Source organism: Palaemon carinicauda, chromosome 2 (genome assembly GCF_036898095.1).
Source record: "Palaemon carinicauda isolate YSFRI2023 chromosome 2, ASM3689809v2, whole genome shotgun sequence".
Classification (NCBI taxonomy): Eukaryota; Metazoa; Arthropoda; class Malacostraca; order Decapoda; family Palaemonidae; genus Palaemon; species Palaemon carinicauda.
This window is the reverse complement of record NC_090726.1, coordinates 153,069,393-153,087,443: the sequence shown is the minus strand read 5'-3', so window position 1 is coordinate 153,087,443 and position 18,051 is coordinate 153,069,393. Positions and strand designations below refer to the sequence as shown.

General features: G+C 42.9%; 1 protein-coding gene across 1 annotated transcript in view; it reads right to left on the bottom strand.

Moving 5' to 3' along the window:
* LOC137620693 (protein mono-ADP-ribosyltransferase PARP3-like) overlaps window positions 1-18,051 on the bottom strand; it is a 307,977-nt gene that overhangs the window by 52,537 nt on the left and 237,389 nt on the right. The window contains exon 8 of the mRNA XM_068351043.1: window positions 17,550-17,641. Within this exon, the coding sequence (XP_068207144.1) occupies window positions 17,550-17,641 (92 nt within the window). The remainder of the gene's footprint in view (window positions 1-17,549; window positions 17,642-18,051) is intronic.

The following is an 18,051-nucleotide window of genomic DNA, read 5'->3' as shown; positions in this document are numbered from 1 at the left end:
CTTAGGGAAACACTTACTTTCTGTCCTAAGTACATACAGTGATGCCTCAGGATACGAAAGTAATCCGTTCAGGATACGGTTTCGTATCCTGAGTTGCGTTTTACATGTAAATAGCCTAATCCGTTCCAAGCCTTACGAAAAGACACCTTTTCTTCCATAAACACGCTAAACTGTAGTAATAAACATGCAATGCAGCCATTTCTATCATTCAATAATTAACCCAACCGTTAAAAACAGCCTAATCCATTCCAGAAACCACTACGAGATTATTCAATAATGTAGTTATAGCCTAGTTATCCCCCCAAGCCCTAAGAAAATGGTCCGTTTTCTTTATTACTGTATAAAAGTTACGGTACTGTATGTAAAGCATTTGGATCTGTGATGTATTGTTACCTGTACGTACACCTAAATTAAGGATTGATACCCTGAAAAAAAGGTTACAGTTAATTAGTGTAACAAAAAAGTTGAAACTTACCTTTTGATTGAGACGATGTCCGATAGCGAAGTCGCGGCAGAGGAGGATGGCATAAGGCAGAAAACGTAACAAGTGACAGACTACGTACAGTAATTTACACACTTAACACATTAACACTTAAACTTTACGAAATAAAAAAATGGCAGAAATAATTAACACTTAACATTACGTATGGAAAACTATAAAATGAAAGAAAAAATTACTTTAACACTTAACGGTAACATAAAACTTAAAATTGAATTTTTTTTTTTTGCTTTTTTATAACTACGTTTTTCATATTTTCTAAATCTCTTCTACTTCTTCATCACTTTCTTTTTTCTGTTTCTTTTCTTTACTTTCACCTTCTAATTCTTCATCACTTCCTCTTTTCTGTTTCTTTTCTTCACTTTCACCTTCGTCTTGGCCTACTAATACCACTGGCCTCTTTAATAAGAAACTATCCATTGTAGCTTGTTTCTGCCTACTTTTCAACACATTTCTAAAATGCGTTAGGCAAACGTCATTGAAGTGTTGAAGCGCACGGTTGGTATAAACTTTTTCTGGATGTTCCTTTTTGACGTAGTCTGCCATTTTATGGAAACATGCGAGAATTTCCTTAATGTCTGCCGTTTTCAAAGGTGTAACATCCTCCTCATCACCGCTAGAGAACTGCTCTTGAACAACACTCACTTGCATCGTCTCCAACTCCTTCAGGTCGTCCGTCGTCAACTCCTCGTGGTGCTCCTCGATAAGTTCATCTATATCCTTGGCGCTAGCTTCCAGCCCCATGGACGTACCAAGATGTACGATGTCAGCCACCTTAGACTGCTGAATGGGTTCAGGATCGTCAACGATCTCGGCTTCGCCTCCAGGCTTCCTGAACCCCTCGAAGTCTTGTGCAGAGACAGCATCAGGCCACAGTTTCCTCCAAGATGAGTTCAGGGTATGCCTCAAAACTTCCTGCCAAGCGAGATCGATGAGTTTGAGGCATATCACGATATTAAAGTGATCTTTCCAGAATTCACGCAGAGTGAGGTTTGTACTCTCTGTGACTTGGAAACATCTCTGGAAGAGATGCTTCGTGTACAATTTTTTAAAATTAGAAATAACTTGCTGGTCCATGGGCTGGAGGAGAGGGGTGGTGTTAGGCGGTAGATATAGGGCCTTTATGAAGGAATACTCGGCCAGAAGATATTCCTCGAGGCCAGGAGGGTGAGCTGGAGCATTGTCCAACACCAGCAGACATTTCATAGGGAGGCGGTTTTCTTCCAAATATTTTCGGACAGTCGGACCGAAGCAGACATTCACCCAATCAATGAAAAGTTGCCTCGTTACCCAGGCTTTAGCATTCGCCCTCCACATCACGGGAAGGTTCTCCTTGATGACTTTGTGGGCTTTGAAGGCTCGGGGATTTTCTGAATGGTACACCAGCAGGGGCTTTATCTTGCAGTCCCCACTGGCGTTTGCACAAAAAGCAAGAGTAAGCCTGTCCTTCATAGGCTTATGTCCGGGTAGCCTCTTCTCCTCCGCCGTGATGAACGTCCGACGAGGCATTTTCTTCCAGAAAAGTCCAGTTTCGTCGCAATTGAAAACTTGCTGCGAACTGTAGCCTTCCTGCAGTCAACTCGTCGAACGTTTTAACAAAGGCTTTGGCTGCCTTCGTGTCCGAGCTGGCTGCCTCCCCATGCCGTACCACTGAATGAATGCCAGTCCTTTTCTTAAATTTCTCGAACCACCCCCGAGAAGCCTTGAACTCTGGGGGTTCCTGCTGGGATGTTCCTTCTCCTGCCCCTTCTTCGGCCTGAGAACGCACGGGATCACCGAAAATGGCGGAGGCCTTCTGGCAAATTGTAGTCTCAGTGATGGTGTCTCCTGAGATCTCTTTGTCTTTGATATACACAAGAAGCAGCCTCTCCATCTCGTCATGCACGTGGGTTCTCTTATTGGAGAAAATAGTGACGCCCTTAGAAGGTGCCGCTGCTTTGATGGCCGCCTTCTGCTTCAGGATGGTGCCTATCGTAGATGGATTCCGGCCATACTCCCTGGCGATCGCACTTAAACGCATGCCAGACTCGTATTTTTTTACGATTTCAAGTTTCGTCTCCATCGAGAGCATCGTCTTTTTCTTCTTTCCTTCGTCAACATTCTTGGGACCCATGGCTACAGTAATACGTAATATAATACACTACGTACGTTTTATACAGTACTATGTATAGTAAACACTAATACAGTACAGTGCACAGTAACGAATGTTTAATAACGAATGTACTGTATATTAACACTACGTCAAACAAGCGAAAGCACACAATGTCTGTTAACGATACCGGGGTCGGAACGAAAAGAGAGAGAGAGAGAGAGAGATGAACGCCCGTGCTTAAGCAAGCTGGGATAGTTGCCGACCAATAGGAAAGCAGGATCTTATGGCGTCAGCTAGCATCTGAGTAGAGAGATAACCAATGTCTGGCGGCGCGCGCTTTTTAAACTTACTCTCGGCGAAGATTTGGGATCTCGTAAGGTTTTCGTATCCTGAAATTTTATTCGTATACTGGGGCATAAAAATCTTCGAATCACTTTTCGTATCCTGAATTTTACGTAAGCAGAAACTTTCGTATCCAGAGGTATCACTGTATATTCATTAACAGTCATTAGAGATTTGCCATAACTCTTATTTGTTGTCTCTGCATTTTCATTGAACGTTATCTTAGTTTCACTCGTTTTCATTTTAGGTTCCACATTTCTGCTTTCTCTATTCAAATTTTCTATCATCTATTGTAATTCCTCCCATTATTCCCTAAGTACAACTACGTCATCTGCAAATATTAAGATGTTAATGTATTCCCCATTAATATTAATTCTTACATTTTTCAAATCTAAATTTTTAAAAACTTCCTTTAGGCATGCTGTGAATAATTTAGGAGAGATGGGGTTTCCCTGTCTAATTCCTTTCCCAATCAGAATTTTCTCACTATCTTTATGAAGTTTTAGGATTGCTATATTATCATTATCATTATAAGCTAAGCTATAACTCTACTTGAAAAGCAAGATGCTATAAGGCCAAGGGGTCCAAAAGGGGAAAAAACCCAATGAGGAAAGTAAACAAGGAAACAAACTACAAGAGAAGTAATAAACAATCAAAATAAAATATTAAAATATTAACATTGTATTAGATCTTTCATATATAAACTATAAGAACTTAAAAAACAAGAGGAAGAGAAATAAGTTAGCAAAGCATGCCCGAGTGTACTCTCAAGCAAGAAAACTCTAACCCAAGACAGTGGAAGGTCATAGTACAGAGGCTATGGCATTAACCAAGACTACAGAACAAAGGTTTGCTTTTGGAGTAACCTTCTACTAGAAGAGCTGCTTACCATTGCTAAAGAGTCTCTTATACCCTTACCAAGAGGAAAGTAGCCACTGAACAATTGCGTTGCAGTAGTTAACTCTTTGAGCAAAAAAAAATTGTTTGGTAACCTCAGTATTGTCAGGTGTATGAAGACAGAGGAGAATGTGGAAAGAATAGGCCAGACTATTCAGTGAATGTGTAGGCAAAAGACAAAATAAGCCATATCCAGTAAAAGGGATCCAGTCTAGCAATGTTCGGCCTGTCAATGGACCCAATAACCCTCTAGTGGTAGCATTTCAACGGGTGGGTGGTGGTGACCTGGCCAACCTAATACCTACTATCTATACATCCAGTATAGATGGCTTCAAGTGTTCTAAACAAAATATTCTTTAATTCCTTGCTTTTGAAGGGCTTTCATTACTGCTGAAGTTTTGACAGAATCAAAAGCTTTCTCATAGTCTATAAATGCCATACATAATAGTTTGTCATACTCTCTTATTTTCTTCATTAGCTGGTTAATTACATGGTTATAGTCAGTTGTTGAAGACCCACTCCTAAAGCCTGCCTGGTATATTGGTTGATTAAAGTCTAGCTGTCTTTCAATTTGGTCTATTATTATTATTATTATTATTATTATTAATTGCTAAGCTACAACCCTAGTTGGAAAAGCAGGATGTTATAAGCCCAGGAGCTCCAACAGGGAAAATAGCCAAGTGAGAAAAGGAAACAAGGAAAAAAAAATATTGAGTAAACTTATAGGGAGAAAATTTTTCAGGTCTTTTGTTTCTCCCTTTTTGTGAATTAGTATAATGATAAGGCTTTTCCAAGCTGTGGGTATAGAGCATTCTTGCAGACATATGATGTATAGGTCAGAGAGTTTTACCACTATGAAATCTTCTCCATCTATTATTATATCAATTGTTAGGCCATCTTCTCTTGCTGCTTTGCCTCTTTTCATGTCTTTTAATGCTTTCTTTACTTTTACCGTTACATTTGGTTACATCTGGTGTTTCATTATTTCAAGTGGTTAAAGTTATTTCTTATATCACTATTTGTATACCACTGTATAGAAATCCTCTCCAATTTTCCTCACTATCTCCATTGCAGATATTTCCATTTTCATCATTTGAAGCAAACATCTGTTGCTACCCTGTTCCAAGTGTTGTTTTCATCAATTTTAACCTTCATCCTTTCTTTAGTGTTTCATCAAATTTGATCTCAATCTGTATACGAATATTTTGGGTTTTTAGTTTGTTTATTGTTTTGGATAGTTCTGCTAATTCTATTTCATCTCCATGAGGTTTGACCATTTCCAAACTTTTCTTTATTAGGTATTTTGGTCCTTTCTGATAGTTTTCCTTGATCTTGTATATACGGTATATGTTTAGACATACATACATGCATACATACATATATATATATATATATATATATAATATATATATATATATATATATATATATATATATATATGTGTGTGTGTGTGTGTGTGTGTCCCATGTCAATGGATAATGAGACATCAGAACATGGGTTTTTTTCACTTTATTACGAAAAGGTTTGTGAATACACTTGTACACAGTTCGATACTCTCAGACGAGTACCCACTTGCCCGTATGTTCGCTCGAGTGGCACTGACTAACCCTCGACAAGTAAGACGCAATGTTGCTCTATCAATATGTTGAATTGTTAGCATTTGTGGAATTCTCCACTGTGATGGAAATATACTGTCACCAATAGGGCCTCAACACAACACCTTATGAGAGTTTATACACATCATGTATAACAGAGTTCAGTGATCGCGCCCGCCAATTTATGACAGTCATAGTACTCTTAAAAAGGTCATTAACCTCGCAGTATAAAACACATATTTTGCATTATGACATATATACAGTATATATATATATATATATATATATATATATATATATATATATATATATATATATGTATGTATGTATGTATGTATGTATATATATATATATATATATATATATATATATATATATATATATATGTATGTATGTATGTATGTATGTATGTATGTATGTATGTATGTATGTATGTATATATATATATATATATATATATATATATATATATATATATATATATATATATATATATGTATATATATATATATGTATATATATATATATATATATATATATATATAACATTATAAAGTTCCTAGTTCTCTTATCAAGATTACTGGACTTTCAGTGCCTCAGTAGTAGCTGGTGATATGGTTTACAAGAAGTTAGGTCCCTTTACTTTTATTAATGGATAAATTTAAATACTCTTAGAGGTATTTAGCAACATAATCTGGAGCATAAAATTATAATTGAAGTTGTGAGGGTTTGATGCCGAAGCACCCGATCACAGATGAGTATTTCTAATACAAAATTTTCCATCTCTTTTCTTCATGGCCTACCTCCATGAAAATGTGGGAGACAGCAATATGAACATCAGGGGAGATTCATAGAAATATATAGAATTTTGATAAAATATTACTTTTTTTTTACTCTTTGGATGCTCATAAATATGCCCACCTGCTTCCCCCCTGACTAATGAATTCAAAAGAATAAGACATTAGTTTCAACTTAGAAACTGACAAGTTAGGTAAGGTAAAGCTTTACCTCGAGCTGCCATTAGTCACTAGATGCTGCCTTGGTGGGCTGGAGGAGTAGCCTTTTGAAGGGAAATGCACGACATATTTAGTATTTGTTTAATAATGTCACTGCTGAAGTTGGCTTCAGGCGACAAAGCAATATAAACCTCAGGTGATTATAAAAATAACTTTTTTGGGCTCAAGCCATGACGTCCTGATGGAAGGTTCCTTCGGTAGCTTCCTTGGGTATTTCTAACTACAAGGATATTCCCAGAGAATTAAACCCCAGGTTATCACAGAATTCTAACTTCTGGTGTGAGTATCCTAAAGGTTTCCCTCTAAGATATCGTATATCAACAGGGGACGTATGTATTAACACGCCACATAGCTATCTGCACCCCATATAGAGTTAACACTTCAATATGGAAAGGTGGAGAATAACTGGGGAGCCGTTCCACAGTTACACTCATCCGTGGCTGCTTTTGGTACTCGAAACGTAAACAAACGGGCGCCATTGCTAAATGACGTCCCGTCCGTCCTCATCCTTCTGCTTGTAGCGCCTTGCTCTAGACGGATTTCCCCTTGTGCGATTTTCATCGACTTACATCGCCGTTATGTCTTTACCTTCAGCCTCGCCTTCTTCTGGAAAGTTGAGTACCAGGTCCCAGTATTGTTTAAATAAGCTCTAGCCGTAAAGTAACTTCTACTTTTCGTAATATATTGTGTTTTGTGGCAGAGCTGTGCCGCTACCGGACGCGCCATTTTATGGCATCGCTGTTCTTTTGCATGCCTTATTTAGCTAGCCAGAACAGCTTTATCCGGCCTCTTAACTAATTGATATTGTTAGTTTTTTAGTCTTCATAGCTAGGAACTACGTATATCGTGTTTTAACGCTCTACTACTCGGTCGCCGTTCGACCCCATACTAGATCGCTAGCTTAGCCCCTAGGCTAGATAGCCTAGCACTTGTGTTCATGCATGATATATTCCAGTGATCCTAGGTTAAGTTATGAAGATTGTGGCATTATTTATCATACTGTTAACTGTGATGTAAGTGTTTTCGCCTTCAGGGACCATATAGGGGATCGGTTTGATTGCGTTCCTTTCTAACCTAACCTAAATGTAGGAACCCCTATATGCTCCCTCAATCCCCTGCCTGCGGGCATTCCCTCTGTGTGGCCATGCTTCCCCTTCTATATAGGGGAATCTTGTCCACAATCAGAGTATTTATCGCTTCTCTGTCTATCCTAAGGGAACGATCCCCCCCTAGGTAGTAGGTTGGCCAGGGCACCAGCCACCCGTTGAGATACTACTGCTAGAGAGTTATGGGGTCTTTTGACTGGCCAGACAGTACTACATTGGATCCTCCTCTCTGGTTACGGTTCATTTTCCCTTTGCCTACATACACACTGAATAGTCTGGCATATTCTTTACATATTCTCCTCTATCCTCATACACCTGACAACACAGATTACCAAACAATTCTTCATCACCCAAGGGGTTACTGCACTGTAATTGTTCAGTGCCACTTTCCTCTTGGTAAGGGTAGAAGAGACTCTTTAGCTATGGTAAGCAGCTCTTCTAGGAGAAGGACACTCCAAAATCAAACCACTGTTCTCTAGTCTTGGGTAGTGCCATAGCCTCTGTACCATGGCCTTTCACTGTCTTGGGTTAGAGTTCTCTTGCTTGAGGGTACACTCGAGCACACTCTCCTATCTTGTTTCTCTTCCTCTTCTTTTGTTAAAGTTTTTGTAGTTTATATAGGAGATATTTATTGTTGTTATTCTTCTTAGAATATTTTATTTTCCTTTTTTTCTTTCCGCACTGAGCTATTTTCCCTGTTGGAGCCCCTGGGCTTATAGCATACTGCTTTTCCAACTAGGGTTGTAGCTTAGTAAGTAATAATAATAATAATAATAATAATAATAATAATAGGGTTGCGACCGAGAAAGAGGAACGGCTCTGCCCTTCCTCAGTTGCTTCCGGTTGGGTTACTCATCCCTTCCTGCAACTTGCGATGTGTCTTTCAGCCTACCTAGCCTGGGAATTAACACTCCTTATCTAGGTTAGGCTTTGGGGGGGGGGCTAGTTCTGTACTTTTATAGTTTGAGACGGTACCCTTGCACCATTCTCATTCTGGTTACCTATCCTAGGCTAGGGAGCGTTCTCCCTTTCCTTGGTGGCCGTTCTTGTACAGAGCCTCCTCTATGAAAGACCCCTCTTCTTCTCCCTCCCCACCTATCCCTTTGGTGTAGGCTTGCCTATACATAGGCTTGCCTATACACATCTGTCCCTAGTCCTACAACTCCTCCCTTGGGTGAAGTGATAGGGCTATCTTGCTCTCCTGCTGAGCTGGCCGCTCTGGTACACATACCCTTCATAGCGTTCTATGACGGTAGCCACTGGCAGCGGTTTGTCCAGCAGGGGGTTCCCCCTCTTGAGTGTACTCTAACCCTCCCTTGGGTTACCCCTGGCACCCGGCCCCTGCCATTGGATGCGAGGAGTATCTACTCCTGTCATGTGTGCACTCTCTCCGGAGGGATGCCGGAGGGGTATGCGGTCTTACCCCTCCAATCACTCCTTACCTTTCTCTCCATCTATCCTGGTGCCGGTCCCTTGCCGCCTCTACTGCCGGCGATACCGCCTTACACTCTGGTGACACTCTTTCATAAGATACCCTCCCTCCTCTAAGTCGTCAGCCTTCCGTGTGCCGGGGGCTGCCGCCTTCCGTCGGCATACAGCCGATGTCCCTAGTTTCAGCTGGCCGACCTTCGGGCCGGCCACCGGCGTGCCGGCATTGATTGCCGGCGGTCTGGGTATACTGCCATATACTTAGTTATCTTATGAACTGATCCAAGCTCACCAAGCCGTCAGCCTTCGGCTGCCGGAGCCGCCGGCGACCCGCCGCTGTGCCGGCTGTCGCCAAGATGGTATTATGCTTAGATACTCAATGTGTCTGTCTTGATGCCTTCCACCCTGCTGGATCGGCCTCCGTCGTTCCGTCGGCCTGCTGGCGCCCTCCGGAGACGCCAAGGGACATGCACCCCTTCTCATACCTGCCGACAACATGCCGACAGTCCTCACACTGCAGCCAGATGGCTTAGCCACTTCTATATATAGGTATTGTCTTACCATCTAAAATTGTGGCTGTGCTGTCTTCTTGCACATTACAATATTCCAGCATACTCTGTGTGTCTTAGCACGGCCGATTGCCGGAACCTATATCTAATACGGGGTCTCCTATTACCCTTCTACCCCCAGGGAACTGAGTGGTCTCAGTCCCTGATACACCTCGCAGGCAATTTCTGTTAGAGGCTTAGCTTCTACCCACCACGGGTTATCCACATGGATTTCCGTTTTGTGTCCTTCGGCCACAAAAGAAATTGCCTAATGATAAGGTTACGGTAACCGACTGGGCGGGATTCACAAGTATGTCTATCTACTTCCTTTCCCGCTCCCTACCCTCAAACATTATAATACTTATGAATTATTTAATGTTAAATAAAATTTTGATTACTTAATCTTAATCTTAGAGTAATGTAAGTCATTCTTATGCCTTCCATGTACTCATGATCTCTTTCTTTTACAGGAAGGGTATATGAAGTGCGAAAGCGACTTCTGCGGAGTGAAACGCCCGGACTTCTACAGGCACAAGGCGTGTCGGACCCACGCCCCCTGCGCCGCCAAGAAAGGCGACCTGAAATTCTGGGACCCGTAGCACAGTACAGTCTGCTAGAGTCGTCTGGTCGAAGCGTTCGATGATCCTCCTTCAGCGGAGGCAAGGGACAACGCTCGGGAGAAGCTACGCAAGTGGGTGCGTGGCTTCCAGAAGAACGCCACCGGACCGTATCTTGCCACCGAAGATTTGAGGGCCTTGCTGTTTCCGAAGGCATCAAAAGACTCAGTGGTCCCCAGTGATCAGATTCCCACCGTCCAGATAGTGGTGGAACCTGATATTGTCATGGCCCAGTCCATGCATGAGTGCCGTCTAGATTCTGACAACGCAGAACGTATGTCGGAAGTTTCGGAAGGAACAGAGAGGAACCTCATGGGCGAGGAGCTCGACTATGAGGAAGATCAGGTGGAATACCCTGATTCGGAGCATGAGGTCGCTCCCACTCCTACCCCTGCACCGACTCCTACACCGACCGAGGAATCCGTTCCTTCGACTTCGGCCACCCCGGATCCTGTCCCATCAGGCACTCAGGAGGTCTTCAAGATGCTTGAAGCCCTCATGGATAAAAAACTTCGCGAGACCCACGAGCTATTCAGGGTTAACTTAGGAAGTTTTAAACAACCGAAATGGATTTCGGTTAAGGACCTCCCTGCTTGCTCGGATACTAACCCAGGGAGGTATGCCGATCACCACTGGCAAGATCTTCATCAGTGGGAAGGTCGGCTCGATCGTGTTGGAAGAAGTGGAATTCTTCCCGAATTTCGAGGCTTATCCGGACTGTTACGTCCGGCTCAGGTCCGAACCCGCCTCTAAAGAAGAGACCGAACCGAAGGAGGTAATTGTGTTCGATCTCACGAAGGCCCAGGCTATGCTAGCCAATACGGTGGAGAGTAGGGGCTTCACCAATTCCAAGATGCCGGCGCTTAGCAAAAAGCACCCAACCTTTGTTGCGCCGAACAATGCGACCTTCCCCTTTATAGAAAAGGCCTTCACTGCGGTATTGAAAGCAGTGGAAGAAGGGAAACCTTGCCCTGTACTGGAGGAGTGCAGACCCTTTTCCCTAACTGTTCCCCCTGATGATAGACACTGGAAAGATGTCCAGTCAACATTCACAGTGGGGAAGTTGGTATTAGGACAGAGTGTCGAAAGGCAGAGTGTCGAAGGACAGAGCGTCGAAGGACAAAGTGTCGAATGGACAAAGTGTAGAATGGACAAAGTGTCGAATGGACAAAGTGTAGAATGGACAAAGTGTAGAATGGACAAAGTGTAGAATGGACAAAAGTTAAAAAGAGAGAGAGATAGATTGGATTTGATTATTGATTTTAGGCTTACGTCAAGCAATGGGACTGCCCGAAGTGAAAGAAGCATTCATAGATTGTGGACTCCGGGAAAATAATTCTCATTTGGTTGATGGCCGAGCGTTCAAAATCAGCGGTAATGGAAATAGGATTTAGTTGCTTAGCAGACAAAAACTCAAAAATAATGGATTAAGTAGTCTCATCTTTGTTTTCGGTAATGCAGTACATTAAGGGTAAAGTCATGTTTTGATCAATAAGACCATGAATGGTATATAGTTGATTTCCATTAGGGGCCGACTTGAAAGTTCCGTCACAGAACCATCTTCTATTGGAGCTCAAAGTGTTGAGATTCTGTGTTGTTGAATATATTTTTACGCAATTTTCATCAAATAATAAGAATGGGTCTCCCCTCGTTGTTACAGTTAAGTTTTCACCGCTAAAAGTTGAATTTCGAACTCTCCTAATTGTTCGAGCTAGAGATTCCTTTCTTGGAAGCTTTCCAACTATGGAGACTGTAACATCGTTTGTGCACTGATTTATTATCTCTCTCTAGAATATAACAATGTAAGAATTATTATATGTAAGGATATATCATTGTAAACATTGTTATATAGTTATATGTAAGGATATACCAATGTAAACATTATTATATAGTTAAAGGTTAATTAGGTCGTTAGTTAAATGGATACTGTATTCTTTATCTTTTTATCATTTATATTTTATCATTGTTATATAGTTATATGTAAGGATATACCAATGTAAACATTATTATATAGTTAAAGATTAATTAGGTCGTTAGTTAAATGGATACTGTATCCTCTTTCTTTTTATCATTTATATTTTATCATTTATCATTTTTATAATTTCGACACATTGTCTGTTCGACATTTTGTCTGTTCGACACTTTGTCTGTTCGACATTTTGTCCATTCAACACGTTGTCCTTCGACGCTCTGTCCTTCGACACTCTGTCTTTCGACACTCTGTCCGCGCACGGGGGAAGTTAGAGCCTGACGTTGCCGGTCGTCAGTTTAATGAGGACCTCCCAAAGCTCAATGATCACCTCCTTCGTAGGGAACAAGATACGAAGGAGAGGCTTGCCGCATCGCTGTCCCTCCAGGTACAGCTTGAAGTCATGGCCGGAGACACTAGAATCCCGGACTTCTACATGGTCCTAGCCAAAACGCATTTGGTAACGGTAATGAAGGACCAGTACAGCTTCACTAGGGCTCGCAGAGCCTGTCGTGAATTCGTGTTCGCGAACGCGACGGTGAAACACGAACCCCGGAGGCTGATTTCCTCCAATATCTGGGGTAAATACCTCTTTCCATCCTCCTTGGTGAAAGAGATCGCTGACAAGGCCGCCACGGAGATCAGGAACCTTCTCCATAAGTGGGGCATGTCGAAGAAAAGGAAATCCTCTCAAAACGATGGCCCTCAACCTAAGAGGAAACCTCAAAAGCCCAAACCCCAGCAACGTCAACAGAGACGGCAGTTTCCGGGTTCCGCTACTCCCCAAGTGGCAGCTCAGCCACAACAGACCTTTCAGCTGGTCACCCAACCGGTGGTATCGCAGTCACCGGTCTTCACCCCTGCATTTGAGCAGCACACCACTACCTTTCGTCCCAAAGGTAGAGGCTCAAACAGAGGTTCCGGCAGAGATTCATCTCGCCGCCCCTCCAGAGGCAGAGGAGGAAGGGGAGCTAGCGGCCGAGGTGGCAAACCCTCGGAAAGCCAGAAGCAATGAAGTGCTTCCGGTGGGAGGAAGACTCCGCCAATTCCAGGATTGTTGGACCTTCGATCCCTGGGCACACAGCATCGTCAAGAAGGGACTAGGCTGGAGCTGGACACAACAACCACCAGCCTTCCAGCAATTCTTCCAACAGTCAACCCCCCTCCTGGAAGAGTACGTCCTGGAACTCTTGAACAAGAAGGTGATCAGGAGGGTAAAGTCAACCAGGTTCCAAGGGAGACTATTTTGCGTCCCCAAGAAGGACTCCGACAAACTCAGAGTCATTCTAGACTTATCCCCCCTCAACAAGTTCATTGCGAACAACAAGTTCAAGATGCTGACTCTTCAACAAATAAGGACCCTCCTGCCTCAAGGGGCCTACACGGTCTCCATGGACCTGGCGGATGCCTACTGGCACGTTCCAATGAACCACCACGCTTCCTCCTACCTAAGATTTCGACTCCAAAGGAAAAGTTACGCCTTCAGGGCCATGCCCTTTGGGCTCAACGTGGCCCCACGGATCTTCACCAAGCTGGCAGACGCCATCATCCAACAGCTCCGCCTTCGCGGCGTCCAAGTGATGGCTTACCTAGACGACTGGCTGGTCTGGGCGACATCACCCGAAGATTGTGTACGATCCTGCAACAAAGTCACCCAGTTCCTAGAACATCTGGGATTCAAGATAAACGCCAAGAAATCTCGCCTCTCTCCAGCTCAGAAGTTCCAATGGTTGGGAATCCATTGGGATTTTCAGTCACACCGCCTTTCCATCCCGCAGAAGAAAAGGAAGGAAATAGCAGGGTCTGTCAGAAAACTGCTGAAATCCAAACGGATCTCAAGACGACAGCAGGAAGAAGTTCTAGGCTCTCTACAGTTCGCCTCTGTGACAAACCCAGTGCTTCGCGAACAGCTAAAGGATGCTGCGGGAGTCTGGAGACGTTCTGCATCCATCGCTCGAAGAGACCTCAAGAGACGGCTTCCAAACAGACTTCGGTTACTCTTAAAGCCGTGGTCGGAAGCAAAGGCCCTGAAAAGGTCCATTCCTCTTCAACACCCGCCTCCATCGCTCAACATCCACACGGACGCTTCACTGGAGGGTTGGGGAGGTCACTCCCACCAACGACAGGTTCAGGGAACATGGTCTCCCCTATTCAAGACGTTTCACATCAACATCTTGGAGGCCATGGCGGTCCTTCTCACCCTGAAGAAACACTCTCCGCCTCCCTCGATCCACATCCGTCTGACTCTGGACAACTCGGTGGTAGTCAGATGTCTCAATCGTCAGGGCTCGAGATCGCCCAAGATAAATCAGGTACTTCTTCCGATCTTCCGTCTGGCAGAAAAGAAGAAATGGCACCTGTCTGCAGTTCACCTACAAGGATTCCGCAACGTGAAGGCGGACGCTCTATCACGGACAAACCTAATAGAGTCGGAATGGTCTCTAGACGCAAGATCATTCTCCTTCATCTCTCGCCAAGTCCCGGAACTTCAGATCGATCTCTTCGCAATGAGCGACAACAATCAACTTCCTCGTTATGTGGCCCCGTACGAGGACCCCAAGGCAGAAGCAGTGGATGCCATGTCACTGGATTGGAACAGATGGTCCAGGATATACCTGTTCCCTCCCCCCAACCTTCTGCTGAAAGTCCTCTCCAAACTGAGAACCTTCAAAGGGACAGCGGCCCTAGTGGCTCCCAAGTGGCCCCGGAGCAATTGGTACCCCCTGGTCCTGGAGCTGCAGCCCACGCTGATCCCCCTCCCGGGCCCAGTTCTCTCTCAGCAAGTACAGAAGTCGACTGTCTTCGCTTCATCACTGAAAGTCAGGGACCTTCATCTCCTGATTTTCTCTCCCTAGCTGCAAAGAAAAGGTTTGGGATCTCGAAGAAAAGTCTAGACTTCCTCGAGGAATACAAGACCGAATCCACACGACGGCAATACGAATCTTCCTGGAGAAAGTGGGTCTCGTTCGTCAAAGCAAAAAATCCTACGGAAATCACCATTGATTTTTGCATGTCCTTCTTCATTCACCTTCATGGACAAGGCTTAGCAGCCAACACGATTTCTACCTGCAAATCGGCTTTGACAAGACCACTACTGTACGCCTTCCAGATTGATCTGTCCAGTGATATCTTCAATAAACTGCCAAAGGCATGCGCTAGACTACGCCCAGCACCTCCGCCAAAACCTATCTCCTGGTCCCTGGACAAGGTGCTCCATTTTGCCTCTAACTTGGACAACGATTCGTGCCCTCTCAAGGACCTGACTCAAAAAGTTATCTTCCTTTTTGCTCTCGCCTCGGGAGCCCGGGTCAGCGAAATAGTGGCATTATCAAGAGACGAAGGTCATATCCTGTTCGCAGATACAGGAGAACTTACCCTCTATGTCCAATGGAGAGTCTCAAGGTCTATCTTCGAAGAACTTCAGACTTCGGTGGAGGTCAACTCTTCAAAGGAGAAACATCGGGTAGCGACCTGTCACTGAAACAACTAAGAGCGAAAATCACCTACTTCATTCGCAGAGCGGATCCAGACAGTACACCCGCAGGTCATGATCCTAGAAAAGTCGCGTCTTCTCTGAATTTCTTCCAGCGTATGGATTTCGAAAGCCTCAAGAGCTTCACAGGATGGAAATCGTCGCGCGTTTTCTTCAAGCACTACGCAAAGCAAGTGCATGAAGTTAAACATTTCGTGGTAGCCGCAGGTAGTGTTATGAAACCTGCCGTTTAACTCTGCATAGAACAGCGAGTTACTTGGGACTTTAACTCTACGGGGGCCTGTGTTGACCCTTGTGTGATACATAGTGATTTCATGGACACTTAGTGTTTCTAATAGGCTGTTCTTATCAAGGTGAAATGTCATAGACTTCACATGAGTGCCACATGCCCTAGGGCATGATGTGTTTTTTCTTTGATAAAGACTGACGTTCCTCTGGAACTTGTGTTTTCTAAATTTGAAATTTCTTTCAGATTCAAGATTGAAGTCTTCTATTTTCTATGTACATTATTTTTATTATTGTAAATTAACTTTACACCCTTTATTGCAATTATTATTACTATAACCTGCAAATTATGAAATAAAATGTCTATTTTATTACTTGTGCGTCTCTCTTCGCTCCTATTACCATTATGAAATACATGATTGTCATAGTTTCATTTACCCCTTTCCTTTGGAATGAGAAGAATAATATAAATTGTCTGTATTATATACTCACCCATGCTTTGTAATATTCCTACTTGAATACTTACCTTCGTCATGCCTTCGAGACCAGATTGATCTCTAATCCATGGAATATAGTGATTAATTATCACTTGTCTACTCTTGAGAATATTCTGTCTTGTCTCCGAGTCCTACACGAACTCTCCGCAGGGTGAGTAGCCCTTCGATGACCACTTCGGATTTTGGTATAATGCGCCGGGACTTCTCTGCCAGGGGGGCAGGAAGCTGGATCCCCACGGAACCTCTACCGAGGTCACATTACATACCTCTATTTGGAGCCCTTGGCACTTACTCTACAAAAGGGGAAATTTTCCACGATACATTGATTCTCTGGTACTCTTCCATCAGGACGTCATGGCTTGAGCCCAAAAAACGGATTTTGAGCGAAGCGAAAAATCTATTTTTGGGTGAGATAGCCATGACGTCCTGATGGACCCTCCCGTCTATTCTAGTCCAGCCTTTCAGGCCCCGCCCTGTCCTGCTGTATCATGGAGATTAGCAAGGAGCTGGCATCAGGATGAGGACGGACGTTACGTCATTTAGCAATGGCGCCCGTTTGTTTACGTTTCGAGTACCAAAAGCAGCCACGGATGAGTGTAACTGTGGAACGGCTCCCCAGTTATTCTCCACCTTTCCATATCGAAGTGTTAACTCTATATGGGGTGCAGATAGCTATGTGGCGTGTTAATACATACGTCCCCTGTTGATATACGATATCTTAGAGGGAAACCTTTAGGATACTCGCACCAGAAGTTAGAATTCTGTGATAACCTGTGGTTTAATTCTCTGGGAATATGCTTGTAGTTAAAAATACCCAAGGAAGCTACCGAAGGAACCTTCCATCAGGACGTCATGGCTATCTCACCCAAAAATAGATTTTTCGCTTCGCTCAAAATCCGTTTCATTAATATGATTCCATTAATTAACTCTACACTTCACATTGAGACACCCATAAAGCGTATCACCTTATTAGAATTGCACTGATTTTGTACAATTAGCAAATTTGTTATTGGTAGAAAGTTACTGTAGTCTATACCCTCTAAAGTTTGCTACATATAAGTTTTGATTTCAAAATAGTCATCCTAAATGAGATTTTAACCATAAAATTATTCTTTGGTGATCATATCCTTTCTAGAATAAGTGAAAAAAATAATCTTTTATGGGAAAAATTTAAGTGCACTGATTAAGTGAATATTTTATGAAGGCATCTTACTTTAATACTAACCTGTCCTTTTCTCCTTTACGATCAATTCTCCATACATCAAGTAATGGCCCTTTCCTTGTATCCGGACATGCTTTTGCATATTCTTCTATTAACTGAAAAATAAAGTGCCATTATTAATACAGCTCAAATAAATTTAGCATACAGATGAGCTTTAATGAACACAACATTAGTTATATCTGTACACAATACATCCTGTTATCCTATGTAATACTACCTAATACTTTATACTACAGATCAGATTATTGCTTAGATGCATACACTATTAAATTTTTTATACTATAGATATGGGAATCCCCTTAAATGTGTCATGGTACAAACCTAACAATAGCTTTCACTCGAGTAAAAATATCCATTAAACAAGAATTTACCAAGATGAAAATACTGCATATGTTCTACTAGGGAGTGACATTATCTCTCATATATGTCTTATTCTCTTATCCTTATTTCATCGTAAAGCTTTCCTCTAGAATTCATGTGTCCTAGCAGATTTTGTGGGAAAAGA